This window comes from Corythoichthys intestinalis, chromosome 21 (genome assembly GCF_030265065.1).
Source record: "Corythoichthys intestinalis isolate RoL2023-P3 chromosome 21, ASM3026506v1, whole genome shotgun sequence".
Lineage (NCBI taxonomy): Eukaryota > Metazoa > Chordata > Actinopteri > Syngnathiformes > Syngnathidae > Corythoichthys > Corythoichthys intestinalis.
Genome location: NC_080415.1, coordinates 3,538,318 through 3,553,197, shown reverse-complemented (window position 1 = coordinate 3,553,197; position 14,880 = coordinate 3,538,318). Strand labels below are relative to the sequence as shown.

At 39.2% G+C, this 14,880-nt stretch overlaps 2 protein-coding genes across 7 annotated transcripts in view; both read right to left on the bottom strand.

Annotated features, from left to right (window-relative positions):
* The window catches only part of LOC130909582 (uncharacterized), a 148,337-nt gene extending 133,832 nt beyond the window's left edge, over nucleotides 1–14,505 (bottom strand). For 4 of the 6 annotated variants that reach the window (XM_057826247.1, XM_057826245.1, XM_057826248.1 and 1 more), the window contains exons 1-2: nucleotides 14,196–14,505; nucleotides 5,897–6,197 (exon numbers count right to left, since the gene is read on the bottom strand). In XM_057826247.1, coding sequence (XP_057682230.1) covers nucleotides 5,897–6,108 — 212 coding nt within the window. In that variant the 5' untranslated portion in view covers nucleotides 6,109–6,197; nucleotides 14,196–14,505. The remainder of the gene's footprint in view (nucleotides 1–5,896; nucleotides 6,198–14,195) is intronic. The other 2 variants (XM_057826249.1, XM_057826251.1) reach the window with 1 other exon arrangement.
* Nucleotides 8,113–12,693, bottom strand: LOC130909583 (zinc finger BED domain-containing protein 4-like). Its single transcript, XM_057826252.1, has 2 exons — nucleotides 11,442–12,693; nucleotides 8,113–11,325 (listed from the first exon to the last, which is right to left on the bottom strand). Exons 1-2 carry the CDS (start codon nucleotides 11,528–11,530, stop codon nucleotides 10,503–10,505), a joined length of 912 nt encoding a protein of 303 aa, XP_057682235.1. The 5' UTR covers nucleotides 11,531–12,693; the 3' UTR covers nucleotides 8,113–10,502.
* Nucleotides 14,506–14,880: the final 375 nt, after the last annotated feature.

Below are 14,880 nucleotides of genomic sequence, written 5' to 3'. Positions count from 1 at the left end.
AAATCATTTTTGAACAAAAAAGTACTGTAGTAGATAAATGCTTGGCTTTATTAAACGCTTCTGTTTATCTACCTTAGCTGTGACGTTGGAGTGACATGTAGAAATTTCAAACTCCTCATGATTACTTCTGGCATTTATATGTCTCCAACGTCTCCACACACACACACACACACACACACACACACACACACACACACACACACACACACACACACATACACACACACACACACACACACACACACACACACACACACACACACACACACATTCATTCCAGCGCGGCTTCCTTGCAGAAACTGTTTACCAAGTTAAACGATGATTGACAGATGCCCGTGTGAAGTCTTTGGCCAGATCAAAGCCATTGTTAACTTTAATAAGCAAGTGCCGCAGTGACTGAGAGGAACAAAGGGTTGGGAAAGGGAGGGTGTGAGGCTGTGCCCTGAGCAGAAAGCAAGGCGTATGTGGATTAAAAAAAACAACAACTATCGCACGTGCTTGCGATGGGACTATCGCGCACGCGCACATCGTGATGGCGATGTTTCAACGATATATCGTTCAGGCTTAGTAGGAACTAATATTCACATAGGAACTTAAGTTATACAACATAAAATATACAATATAAATGAATACTACATCACATTTGTAATATACAAACACATATTAAAATAAATAATAGCCCATTTAAATAAAATAAATTGAAATTAGCTAAAACACCAGTATTTAAATAATAAGAATAATATACAGATCCTGCTTACACAATGAAATTTATTAATTTCTGTGTGGCGCTTTAACTTGAGAAAATCCACCAATAAAGCTTTTGAAAACCGTTCATAAGAAAAAAAAAAATCATTGAGGCATTTTATTTGTAAAATACATGTTAAAATCTTTGTCATTGGGATTGCTTTTCTCTTTAGCACAGGACTCCTTTTTTTCTTCTTGCTTTCAGAAAGAAAGCTGACCAATACGCGGGGTCTGAAAGGCAAATTGTTGTTGGACTATTATCTTTAAATACCCGCTACTTTTTGAGCAGAATTCTAGCTTTGTATAGGCTACTGTTCTTATTGTTGAAAGCACAAAAGTGAGTACTAAACAACTAGCACATTTATATTTTGCATTTTGTTTTTTACTGTACCGAAAATGAAACCGAACCGTGACCTCAAAACCGAGGTACGTACCGAACCGAGATTTTTGTGTATCGTTACACCCCTAGTACACAGCACCTTAATTCTTTGTAGGAAATTATGGAATACTTATTTCTATGTTTTTTCAACTTATGTGGGTCACAGGAAAGTCTTTGCCTATTGGGCAGATAAGGCAAAAGCATCCCTGCAGGGTGAAGTACCACCAGTATGTAAGTTAAAGAAATGAAATTTGGATGTAATTACTGAGGTCGGCTTTTAAGGACTTTGTAGTGTGCATTACTCTGAAGCACTTTTGAACCTGCCGCCCTTAATTCACTTATTTATTTTTTAGGAAGAGGTGTAACCACTGCTCCTTGAAAGTGATGGTGGCCCATTCCAAGAAGACGTGGTGAAAAAAAAGTGGTAAAATTGTTTATATACAGGGGTGCACATAAGTGGTCCGCATGCGCGCATGCGTACTTGACGTAGACAAACGCGCTGGCCTTCAACGGGTTCCATACGCTTTTGCGTACCGATGGCTGACCACTGTATTTGCGGCGGACACGAGAAAATAACTTCTCAAAATGTCGAAGAGGCAGGCCACACTGAGTAATTACTTCCGTGTTCCCCCACCCCCGTCAAAAGACAGACAGGCGACAGAGACGTCACCGGAGCTACCGAAAAAAGGACTTTTGCTGAAAAGTGGCTGCAGCATGTACCGTGGCTAGAAGTAAATGATGCTCGCACGGAAATGCGGTACAAAATGTGCCGTGAGAATCCCAATGTCGCCGATAAGAGCAGCGCATTTTATGTAGGGTCAAAGAATTTCAGCCATCCAAACTTTGAAAAGCACGAAAAAACAGAGAGCATGTGGCAATTAACCCTTGAGAGTCGAAGGACGCGCCGGCGCGTCCTCAGCGCACGTCGTCTTTGAAGCGCCCTCACGTTTTAATTACGTCACCAACATGCCGTTGGTTGGTCTCGTTTTAAAGTGCGGAAGTTGCGGTTTACTCTCGTTATTATTTGAAGTCAATCAACCAACTAAAACGTGAGATATTGTCATTCAAGTTTTATAGTTTTATTGTCCTCTCAAAAAAACATTAAAACGCTGCATGGATCATTTGTTTATGTCTATATTTCCATCATTTCTAGTCCTTTTTCAAAACGGAAGCTCCATAAAAAAAACACAAATCAAACGAACCCTTTTGAAGTCACAGTGGAAGCACAAAATGCGTTTTTTTTTTTTTTTTTTTTTTAATAAATATAATTGCCGTGCGAGGTTCCACCGAACGAGAGGGAGGAGTGTTCTGAAGCAGCGAGGTGGCGAGCGACGGCCATTTGGATTGAGCAGCGACTCTGTGTGACTTTGAGAATGAACGGAAAACTAAATTTAGCGCAAGCAATTGTGCTTTTTGATCAACTTGAGGAAGAGGATGGTCCAAATTCGTCATCATCGTCTTCTTCGGAAGAGTCCTCGAGTGAAGATAGTGACGGATTTGAACACGTGGGTGACGCCATCGACGAGCAGAGGTAAGCAAACTCACATTTTTTTTTTTTTTTATGCTGAAAAAGTTTCTTTTGAAAGTTTCTTTTGATATTGCAAGACAAAGTTAATTATGATGCAATATAAAGTGTGTAAAGTGTGTTTGTGTATATAATAATAAAATGTGCATATCAGATCAAAGTCGTACGTGCACTGTGTGTATCCAAGGCAGGAATTTATAATTGTGGTGTTCTTCTTTCCATATGAAGATTAGGGATGTAGCACATATTCAGCTATGGTATTCTTTCTATTGTCATACATATAGATTTCCATTATTATTTATTGCTGTATATATTTTTATTTTATACTTTATTATTTTCATAAATACTGACTTTTTTTCATGTACATTTATAGTGACAATGAAAGTAAAGTGAAATGAAAATGGAAGAGTGGAAAGAGGACCGACACCCCATGGAAGTGTGGGCTGTGTGATGTCGCCCTGTGTCTAATTCCAGGGCGAAGCTGCTTTTCGGAGTGGCATGCCTAAAAAAAATTTAACTTGTTTATTGTAAATATTTTTGAAAATACTTTTTTTCCCAATGTTATATATATATATATTTTTCCCACAATCAGTCTTCTCAATTTGTGTATATAAATGTGTGTTCAAGAAGCTTGATTGTGTGTACATAGTTTTCATCAGGTGATGGGCCGCAATACCTAAACTCATAAAGAGATGGCCTCTAAACACTTTTTGTGTTCGATGGTATATATTTTTTCACTGTTCGGTCTGCTGTATATAACCTGTTTTGACTAGAGCATGTATAAAGGCAAAAAACGCCTATGGCTATACCTGTTGTTTATGTTGAATTGTCAAATATAAGACTATTTATTCTAATTTTTTTTGGTTGAATGTTAATCCTAACATGTTGAATAAATATTACAAAGTTTCAAAACGGTTCGTTACGCATGTTTGGTTGTCAATTGGACATCAATATTAAAAATTTTGACAAAACGATTTTGGAATTTTTGGTCTTTTTGGGCCCAAAATGATGATTTATAATTGGTCAGTGAAGGAAACAACAGTTTGGACATGAAGTTCAAGGTGTCACAAAAAAAGGGACCAAACCAGGCCATCGTAAACAATTCTTTCTTTGAAATATAAAGGCAACTTCAAAGGCATGCAAAATCAGACAAAATAGGCCCAGACCTTAAAGGGTTAAGCAAACTATCAATGTCAGACAGCACCGTACTCGCCCTATGGACAAGTGGCGGAATAAAGGTAATGAAAACGGCGCCATGCACTGACAAACGTGTTTTTGCTCGCATTTTACAAAGCTAAACATGCACGCTCAATGAGGTCTTATGAGGAGGACATCCCACTTTTAAAAAGGCTTGGAGTTAATGTGGGAGCCGCATAATGCCCTTTATTTTGAATTGGTGCGTTTATGTTTATTTCTTTACATTTCACTTCAAAGTAATGGCAATTTTGTTGTGCCAGTTGATGTTAACCAGGCATTAATTGTTAATATAATTAATTAAAGTTAATTGGCTCTAAGTAAAGCTTGTCATAAATTTATCGCATTAGGCGGGTCGGCTCTCAAGCTCAATGAGGACCAAGTCACATCTCCAGGTCCTCCACTTAGAACCTGGGCAAAAAAATTATGTGCACCCCTGTTTATATACCTAGTTCAATGCAATACCTGAAAAGAAACAAATCAACCAAATATAAAAATAACAAAGCATCATTTTTATTTTTACTCATGTAACATTGAAATAGCTCTTTTCGTTCTCTTTTCCAAAGAACAGTTTTGGTGAAAGGATTGTGCAGCACAAAAGCCTCGGACAGGGTTAGAAAAACAAAAAGCAAAAAACTGCCTCAATCAATGCGGTAGCAGTTCCCAAGCATCCTGCGGATGGAAGAGGATGAGCTCCAGGAAGTTGTACAGTGGTGTACCATCAGAATAATTGAACTCAGTGAAGGCAAAAATGAAAACGACTGTCTAGGAGGCATTCAAGTTGCGTTTCAACCATCTGGAAGACGGATTTACCTTTTCTGAGGAGATTGTTGACTAAAGAAAGTATCTGATATTCTCTCAATAATAATAAAAACTAATAAAGATAAAAAATAAAGTTTACCGCAATACAACTGGTTGTATCCAGTTCATTTTTCTACACTTATAGACTTTTTTTTTTATCCCAGATTTTAGTTGTAGCTTGTTTTAATTACCTCTGATGAAGGCAGCGGTGTTCGCCGAAAAATATCAGATATTAACACAACCTACAACTATTGTCTGGGATAAAAGAAAAAAATAACTAACACATTGCAACTATTTTGTCATTTCTGTTTGAAATAAGGCTGCCTTAACTGGAGCAGAAAGTGCTTAATATAGTTTCTGAATTACTTAATTAGGATGTTGAAGAGCAAGCACCCACATGAATGAAGTTGCAAAATGTAAGACAAGAACATTGGTTTGGTTGCACCATATAGAGAATATTACTTTTTTGATACATTAAATTGTAATGAAGCTATATTAATGTGTCCGTTTATAAGAATGTAAGCATGACAGCAATTTGTAAAAATTCTCAATTGGAGTAATTTTTACAATTGACAAATTAAAGTACACACTGCGATAGGTCACACGCGATCTTTCAGTCACGAATTAAACCTTTATTGCAGTAATGTGTATTTCAATTTTGATGTAATGTAACGGTGTTTCTTTTTCATTTCAGTAAAATCAGCAGGCTTTAACAAACTGACTGCGCACGCTTAGAGAGAGAATCTCCCGATTTCACCGACTCAATTTAAGGAGTATGGAAATAAAATATTATTTAAGTAATAATAAGTGATGCTGAAAATGAATATAAAATACGTGCGAAAAGTAAATTAGGGTTTACGTTCGAATGGAGGCAAACTATTTCAACGATAAAACTGGAAGCTCAGAGCTCGAGCGCTGCTTTACGTTGTCATTTCCGGTCTGAGGAGACAGAGCTGCGATATTGCATCATTTCGTGTCTGCGGGATGGGTATTGAGACGAGCGGCGCAGGGTACTGAGAGAGGCAGGCTGCAGCCAGATTCTCTTGGTTCATTCCACAACATGATTGGCAATTGCCTCGAGTTAGCTTTCGGCTAACGTCGCTAGCTTCTACTGTTCATTCCACAACACAACAGGGGGTTTTGCCTCGAGTTGGCTTTCGTTTAACGTCGCTACCTTCTACTGTTCATTCCACAACAGTTGGCAGCTCTGCTTTGACAAAGTAATCAGTCATCTATCCAAAAATCACACTTACTTTTTAGCAAATCCTTGATCATAAGCAGACCGGTTGTGGAAGCAGGTATCTTTGAAGTGTTTGTAGCAGAGAACACTACTCGATGATGGCGTGAAATTCATTCGCTTCGTGCGAACGAAAGATGTCCATTTACGTGCTCTGCTATCCTTTGGCCACTCGTACAACTTTCCTTTAGATTGAGAACAATACATCGCCACACACCGTCGTGGCATCTTACCGAGAAGTAATGCAACACTACTGTTCAATGGCGGACGTCCCTCGCAGTTCTCTGTGTGACGTCATTTCCGAAGATTTCCGAAGACTGTCGAAGAAAAGCAATTTCGTTGTCAAGGGCATTGCTATGGATTAAACAAAGAACTAAACACGTTGCGGGTTGCGTTAAAAAAGCTTTCGGAGCTTTCGTGCTCCTTTTTACAACTGAAAGAGCTTGTAAATTTTACGCTTCAATATGTCCGGTGAACACATGGAAATGCCAAAAAATGATAAGCTTCCGGTTCAGAGGTGACCCACTTGGTGTTGATAAGGTCACACACGAGCCTGCCCTTTCTGCGCAGTCATCCCTTGCAGGAGCGTGGCGTTTATGAACGCACCTTAAACGTGGTGCGGACAGGTATAAAATATTGTCCAAATTACGGTACGAGGCAAAAAAAAAATATTCTTCCTACTCCAGACATTGAAGCCGTTTGCTGTGTGTAATAAAGCCAGAGTGATAGTGGACTGGCTAAGAGATAAATCTATTCATTTATTAGAATGGCACAGACCCAAATCCAATTAAGAACCTACGAAGATCTGAAAACTGTCATTAATGCCATAGTGTTTTCCAATGAAAAATGGCTATACACACATATATATATATATATATATATATATATTTATATATATTAGGGCTGTCAAAATTATCGCGTTAACGGGCGTTAATTAATTTTTTAAATTAACCACGTTAAAATATTTGACGCAATTAACGCACTAGGCCCGCTCAGACAGATTTAAATGTCAGTACAGTGAAAGGCCAACTTGTTAATTGTGTTTTATGGAGTTTTTCCGCCCTCTGCTGGCGCTTGGGTGTGACTTGCATATGTTATATGGCGTAATGTCGCCCTCTGCTGGCAATTCAGTGCAGCTGATTATTTGGGTTTCGGCGCGCTTTTCTGACGTGTTTATTTGTCGACGCGAACCCACACTAATAGACAGTGCTATTCAGACCAGCTAACGTCCGCATCCAGTATTCAGTGGCAGTTCTCATAGCCCCATCACACTGTTTGTGTCTAATACATGCATCGTTTGTGAGTTATATTCCTCCTTTGTTTATATTCATGAGCATTAGATAGTTATTGATGATGTGTATTTGAATTTGTTCACATATATGGTGAAATGCAGTTACATTGTTAGATGCTTGTGAGCTAATTGGCTAGTGCTACTGCTCAAATGGACACGTGTGTGTACATTTTATGTTATTTTGTGATTTATGCAAGTTATTGACACATTGCCTTGTTATTTTCAGTTTTACAAAAATACAAGAAACGTGCTCCTGTCAAAAAGAGATGACTTCAGTAAAGCCCATGCAACTTTGCCACACCGTCTGATTTCTTTTTGAAACTTATGTTTGCTATCTGTCAATTTGTATACTCACACACATTGAGGACAGAACAGGGCTACTAGTTTATTTTTTGATTGAAAATTTTACAAATTTTATTAAAACGAAAACATTAAGAGGCGTTTTAATATAACATTTCTATAACTTGTACTAATATTCATCTTTTAAGAACTACAAGTCTTTCTATCCATGGATCACTTTAACAGAATGTTAATAATGTTAATGCCATCTTGTTGATTTATTGTTATAATAAACAAATACAGTCCTTATGTACCGTATGTTGAATGTATATATCCATCTTGTCTTATCTTTCCATTCCAACAATAATTTACAGAAAAATATGGCATATTTTATAGATGGTTTGAATTGTGATTAATTGCGATTAATTACGATTAATTAATTTTTAAGCTATAATTAACTCGATTAAAAATTTTAATCGTTTGACAGCCCTAATATATATATATATATATATATATATATATATATATAAAATTAATGGTGGGACTCGATTAAAAATTTTAATCGAGTTAATTACAGGGTCTGTAATTAATCGAAATTAATCGCATTCTAATTGAAAACTATATATTGACAAAACAAATCATGTTCTTAATAAAAAGCCTTTTTGAGTTTAACAACAAATGTATTGCTGTTAATATGTAATGCCATTCAACAAACAATTGGTGAAAGTGCTAATAGAGCTATTCAGGTTTGAAGTGTTTCAGGTACCCTGATTATTCATCATGTTCTTTGAAAACATTTTTCTTTAGAAATGTAAACAGTAACTACTTTCCAGTGCGTAGTACACAACATAAAAGCTACAAGGCATAAAATATTGACATTTTCTATCAAATAGTGAAATGTAAACACTGATAATTAACTCTTTCACTCCCAGCCATTTTCACCAGAGCAAGTCCCTTCGCTCCCGGCCGTTTTTTCTGGATTTTGACTGACTTTGCAAGGCCAACAGAAAATTATGTTCTTTTGCTATATAAACTTGGAACCCACCAAAAGAAAGATTAGACTCTCTTCTTTCAGCAGAAAAAAAAGTAAGTTTGTATCTTTTTCCATTCTTTAGAAATCAGCATTAGAAAATAGCTTAGTTTGAGCAATTTTCCAATTTCTGATGAAAAAACGGAGAAAATGAGCTTTTTGTAAACGCATACATTTCAAACATAACTTTGACTTTAACAAAGCTATTTTTTGCATTAGTTACATTCCAAACATCTGAATAATGTTTTCCTTTTACAAAATACCACGAACAACCAGACAAATAGAGCTTTAGATAGCAAAGTAACAATTTATTCACACACGACTACTGAGAGATGACGGTTTGTCGCCGAGATGACGCCGTTGTCGCCACGTCAGCTGTGTAAACTTTTCCCTCATCGTTTTCTCACAAAGATGGATTATTTTTGCATTTCACTCGTTTTGCACGGTCGTCCAGCGCCTGGCGTCCCAGGTGTCCTCTCGTTGTTTTGTCCGGTCGGAGCGCCGCCTGGGCTCAAGCCGCCAGCGCTCTGACAATGCTGCCTGGCCGTTCACTGCTGTTGAATCGGGTTGCCTAGTCTTCCAAAATGCGCTACTGCCCTCCAGTGGCCAGTTTTATTGCTTTAAAATTGGTTTGGAGCGTTGTTCCTTGTTTCTCGGATACAGCGGAAGCTATATATATGCTTCTTATAAAAAAAAATAAAAAAAAAACGCAAAAGAAGTATAAATACGTTTGCGGGACAGTTCAGCATTTAAAAATACAACGTATTTATACGTTTTTGGGAGCAAATGAGTTAAACTGCAAGAAAATAACAATTAAAGTGTAAAACTTCAACATTAAGTTTTTTAACATTCAACATTTAGTGCAACCAAGATGAAAAAACCTCATTCAACATTGAGTGCAACCAAGATGAAAAAACCTCTGGAGTTACTTCTACTTTAAAGGGTATGAAAACGCAAAGGGGGTGTGAGACATCAATAACAAATATAACCAAGATAACAAATATTGATAAAGTTAACAAAAAATCAATCACATTAATGAGCAATTATCGAAAATAGATCGAAAATGACGAACATTTCCGAAAGTGTTCCGGAAACAGCCGAATGGGGCGGAGACGTCATAACAAGGAAACAAAAGGTCGAGGCAGGTGCCATCGTTGTTCATCGACGAGAGAGTTGCGTTCGTGTTTTATCAAAAAATGGCTAAAATGGTTCAAACCTGTCATGCTATGTGGTTTACAAATAGCCATTTGTCGCAATGTAGTACCCATGAGTTTCCGAACGCGAGAAAAAGAGCTGGACTTTGAGTAAAGTTCGTCAGTGCTAAGAGGGCTAATTTTGCAGACCCAGCCTCCGGCACTGTTTTGTGTGGTGCGCATTTTACACCTGAAAGCTAATAGAACTATGGGCAAATGAAATCAGGTTTTGCTAAGAAATTGCTGCTGAAAGCAGATGCGGTGCCCGGTGAAAGAGGAGGATGACTGGCTCAGATAAGACCACCTTACCAGCCCAGGCAAAGCAAAGGAGGGAAATGGCCAGAGTGAGTACTCTTTTATAATAAAATACATATCACGCATTGGATATAGGACTGGACACATGTATAAATTATCGCTCGTAAAATATATAGAACAAATCCTCGAATCCCATTCATATTTGTGTCGGTTGGCAGAGCGAAACCGATGATAGCATATTAAATGATAATTATTCTATACTTTATTTTGCAGTCACGGTGTATCAGCTTCACAAAAAGAAATGCAAAACAAACCATTCGGTAATTCTGTTGCCGCCGGTGTTTCATCAGTGTGATTGCTCCCCTCAATGATCCTTTCATTAGGCTGCATTGGCTTTCGTTTGGGCTCAAATTGATAACCCAAAACACCAAAGAAAGGTTCATAACTCTCCTCGTCACCATTAGAAGAATGTTCGTTACGTCAGATTCGTTGCTGCAAATAGAAACAAAATTGTTCGCCATCATCGCGGCCATTCAGTACTAAGCACTGAGCCGATTGTTTCCCTATAGTGACGTCACGCACACAATATGCTAGATTTCCGGCATCCTTTTAGCTTGACAATCGACCTAATTTCTATCATTTTCTTGGTGTTGCGATGTGTGTAATTACACGAAGTGGCACGATATGAATTCAAAAGGCATGCGTTGATGGATAAATGATGGAATTTTCGCATTTCCCCAGGTTTTGTCATACCCTTTAACCAGTTACTGAGACAAATAAGCCTATTTACATTTTCAGCACTCAATGCAGCTCTTTTCTTCTGAATAATGTTTCCAGCTAGTGAGAAAATCCTCTCACATGGAACGGACGTGGCGGGACTTGCTAGATACTTTTTGGCCAGATTGGACACATGTGGATGAGCTCCTGCGTGAACTGACCACCATGATAGTGGGCAGTCTGTCTCACTGACTGAGTGTTCAGCTCTGTAAAGGCTCAGGGCATGACTATGACCATCATCACTGTCATCAGACTCAGAATCTGAAGCAAAGAACAAGAGGTCTCTCGTCTTTGGCGGCTCATTCCTGCGCTCTGAAGTAGCCTTGTTGGATTCTGCCACCAGAAGCTCCTCAAGTTTGCTCCACACCACTTCTCGCTCTTCACTTGAAAGACACTTTAAATCTTTAAAGCATGGGTCGAGCACTGTAGCCAGCTTGAGCCATTCTTGGTTGAGTGTAGCTTTGCGCTCAGACAAATCTTTCCTGAAGGCAGTCTTGTATCTCACAATGTAGGTTGAGTCCTCATCTGAGACCTTCATGGTGTTGTACAGGTATCGAAGGGCAGGCAACACCACAGAACAGGACACATACGTCTCACCGCCAAATAGTTCAGTCACATATCTGCATAAAAAAAAAAAAAAAGAAAAAAAAGATATATTTTATTATTCTGTTAGCAATTACACAAATCCAATTTAGGCAATATTTATTATAGAAATAATTTAAATTACTCCGTTTACCTGCATGGTTCAAGGATGGCAGCCAACTTCTCCAGCTTTATCCACTCTGTGGCAGACCAGCTTGTGTTTCTGTTTGGCCAGGGTAGCATTTACTGCATCTTTGTTCTTGAGAAGACGACCAATCATGAACAGTGTAGAGTTCCATCTTGTGGAAACATCTTGGACTAGGGGCTCCTTCTCCTGATCCAGTGCTCTTTGCTCCTGATGCAGTTCCACAGTGTTGGCTGGGCTATGTCTGAAATGACCTACTATTTTGCAGCATTTTGTCAGTACATCATTAAATCCACAATTTTCCAGGCACACTGGGATAGCTCTTTGCAAAATGTGCGCTACAGAGGGCATGTGTTGAAACGGTAGTTGTCTTGCTGCTGCCATCATGTTTCTGGCACAATCCGTACCAATTGTTGTGACTTTTCGTTCAATCTCCCAGGACTCAGCTACCGAAAAAAACTGGTCCGCGCAGTTTATCGCATAGTGCCTGTCGTTGGCTTTTTGCACAGTCAGGACGAAAGACGCCAAATGCCATTCATTGTTGACCACTTGTATTGTATGTGCGGTCACTCCGAGATAGTTAGAATTGCTCAAAGAAGTCCAGTGGTCTCCCGTCAAAGCAACACACTCGACAGACTTCAAAAGGTCTTCTTTGGTCTGCTTTTCGTCATCATATAGCAGCTTAATCTTGTTTGCCATAGTTTTCCGGCATGGTCGTTCGTAAGTTGAGTCAGATGTAGCTATTTGTAGCACGGACTGAAGTCCCCCATCCTCCACCACAGAAAGTGGTCTACAATCCTTTGCAATCCATTTTGCCAGGGAGTTGCATAATTTATCTAATGCAAACTGACTTATTATGGCTCGGAAACCCGTCATTTCATCCAGAGTAGGCTTGCTGGAGCGTTTGTTGCCGCGAGTGTGAACGCTAGCGTTAGCCAAGTCTGTGCTCGCCCCGATGTGTTTAGCATTGAGATGGTACTTGAGGCTGGAATTGCTTCGGTGATAGGCAAATTCCATTCTGCACAGCTTGCACAAAACGATGCTCTTGTCTATTGCCCCATCAAGACGCTTTTTATACGAAAAATTACCCCCCAACGGTCCAAATAAAACGTCGTCTTCCATCACTGATACTGTTGCGTTTGTTTGTGTGCGTCAGATTTACCGGCGTACCAGAAACGCAAGAGTAGAAAGGTTCCGCATGCGGACAATTTGAACGGAAACAATTAATTGCGCTAAAATATTCAACGCGTTAAAAGCTTTATAATTAATTGATCGAAATTAATGTGTTAAAGTCCCAACCATAATATAAATATATATATATATATATATATATATATATATATATATATATATATATATATCAGTCTATATATGTGCAAAACTGGTGGAAACATACCCAAGCAATAGATGCTATAATATTGGCTCCGGAGATGGTAAATGGTGTTACAGACCCTACCCACGTGACGTCACAACTCCGCCCTCCTGACTGGTGCCGCCCAATTGTCCGTCAACACATCGTGTTTACCTGTTACGGCTACGTACATTCCTCCCATTTACGGCGTGTTTTTCTGCTCGTTAACATTAATAATCAAAATGGTGAAGGCGTGTGTGGCGGTCGGTTGCAATAACAGAGAAGATAGACGGAGAGACTTGAAGTTCTACCGGATTCCGAGAGACCCGGAGAGGAGAGATCGAGATGGGCTGCTGCAATTCGACGAGAAAACTGGGCTCCAAACGATTACCACAGATTATGTAGTAGTCATTTTATATCTGGTAAGATGCATTTAATATATATTTAGAGGGTTTTGGGCTGACAACCACAATTAAGATCATTGCTAGGCTAATCGCCGACAACATACACGTATGTATGTAGTGAGAGTGCTATCGCTAAACCATATAAACATTAAAAGCCCTAACTCCATTGACAAATGACATGAAACACATTAGACTTGACAGTGGATGTTAGCAAGAACAAAAGATTTTGAATTGAAAATTTCGTAACTCACCTTTCCAAGCACAAGATAGATTCCTGCAGGATTTTCGTGGACGAGGACCTGTTTTACCCAACCAGCAACGAAGTATTTATAAGCCTCCAAGCTCTTAAAGTTTTTCAAACTTTCGTGAGAATAGGCTGATTTTGTGTGGACAAGATAGTTGTACATATCAGGGTAGCTAGCAGATGTCAGGCAAATACGGCGGAGACAGCGGGTCGAAAAACATCGATTAAGGCATCAAATATGGATCTGGCGAATGGATAAACTGAAGATTTTCCACATAACGCCTTTTATGCAACGCATCAAGTGAGTTTACGGCATCCGAAAGCACCGGGTCTTCCATGAAATGCATTATAAATTGCTCGATCAATTGAGACCATTGATAATAGACACAAAATGACGGACAAGGGGGCGGAACAATACAGCGATCACGTGATTTTGTGACGTCGGTGGGTAGGGTCTATACTTATATAGCGCTCTTCCACCTTTCAAGGAGCTCAAAGCGCTTTACACTATATCGCAATCTACCTACTGGTGACGTAGCATCAGGAGCAACGTGGGGTTCAGTATCTTGCTCAAGGACACTTAGACGAGTTCATAAGGGCGGAGAATCGAACCCACAACCTCTGGTTTGGGGGACAACTACTCTGCCACTGAGCCACGCCACGCCACCCCAGAGAGTTGAATACTTTTGCACATCATACACACAAAAACATTTCTCGTGATCTGCAAGCCACTGTAAATACATGAGCGTCAAAAGTGAACTAACCTTTCAGTCTATGAAGAACAACGTCTGCGCCAAAAAGTTCCTCGGAGTTTTCTGCTACCGATGTCGATCTCCTGTCCATTTCCCACTCTCGGTGATATATTCTCGTTAGCAACAAGGCTAAATAAGGTCACAAATCGTCAACGAACGCTGACACGACTTGAATATTTAACGAATAAAACAGTGCTCTACACAGCAAGGCTTCAGCTCAGTGAGATGAAGGAAATGATGGAAACTCAAGATGCGCGGAAAGTCGGAGGGTGTTCATTTCGAGAGGAGTCACAGCCAGACTCTCATTTCTGTTCGGGGGGCCTTCGTGTCACACTATGTGATTGGCTGAGGAGTCATGTGCTCTCATAAATGTGCCTGATCAAAACAGCAACATTCTCGCGCTTATGCCTGATCAAAATTTGCTTGTTGAATTGATGCGTGATTGTGTAACAAGGTTTATGCGCAGTGGTGGCAACCTCTCGTCCGTGCGTGGAGAAATAAAAAGGACTGCGTGTCTTCACATTCAGCCTTAACGGGCATATTTATTTGTGCATCCAATAACTTCTAACAACGTGCTGGCTATGGAGGACCAAAGCTGCCAAAATTCAAAATAAAAATAAAAATAAATCAATCAATAAAAAGCAAAATAAAAACGAAAATAAATACAAAAATAAGAAATATGATACAAAAATTAAAT

Bases quoted from the DNA above. Each gene is read 5' to 3' on its own strand.
- LOC130909583 (XM_057826252.1), bottom strand. From the start codon at position 11,530: ATGCTACCCTGGCCAAACAGAAACACAAGCTGGTCTGCCACAGAGTGG. The intron at 11,326-11,441 runs GTAAACGGAGTA...TTTTTTATGCAG, and splicing joins GCCATCCTTGAACCATGCAG to ATATGTGACTGAACTATTTG.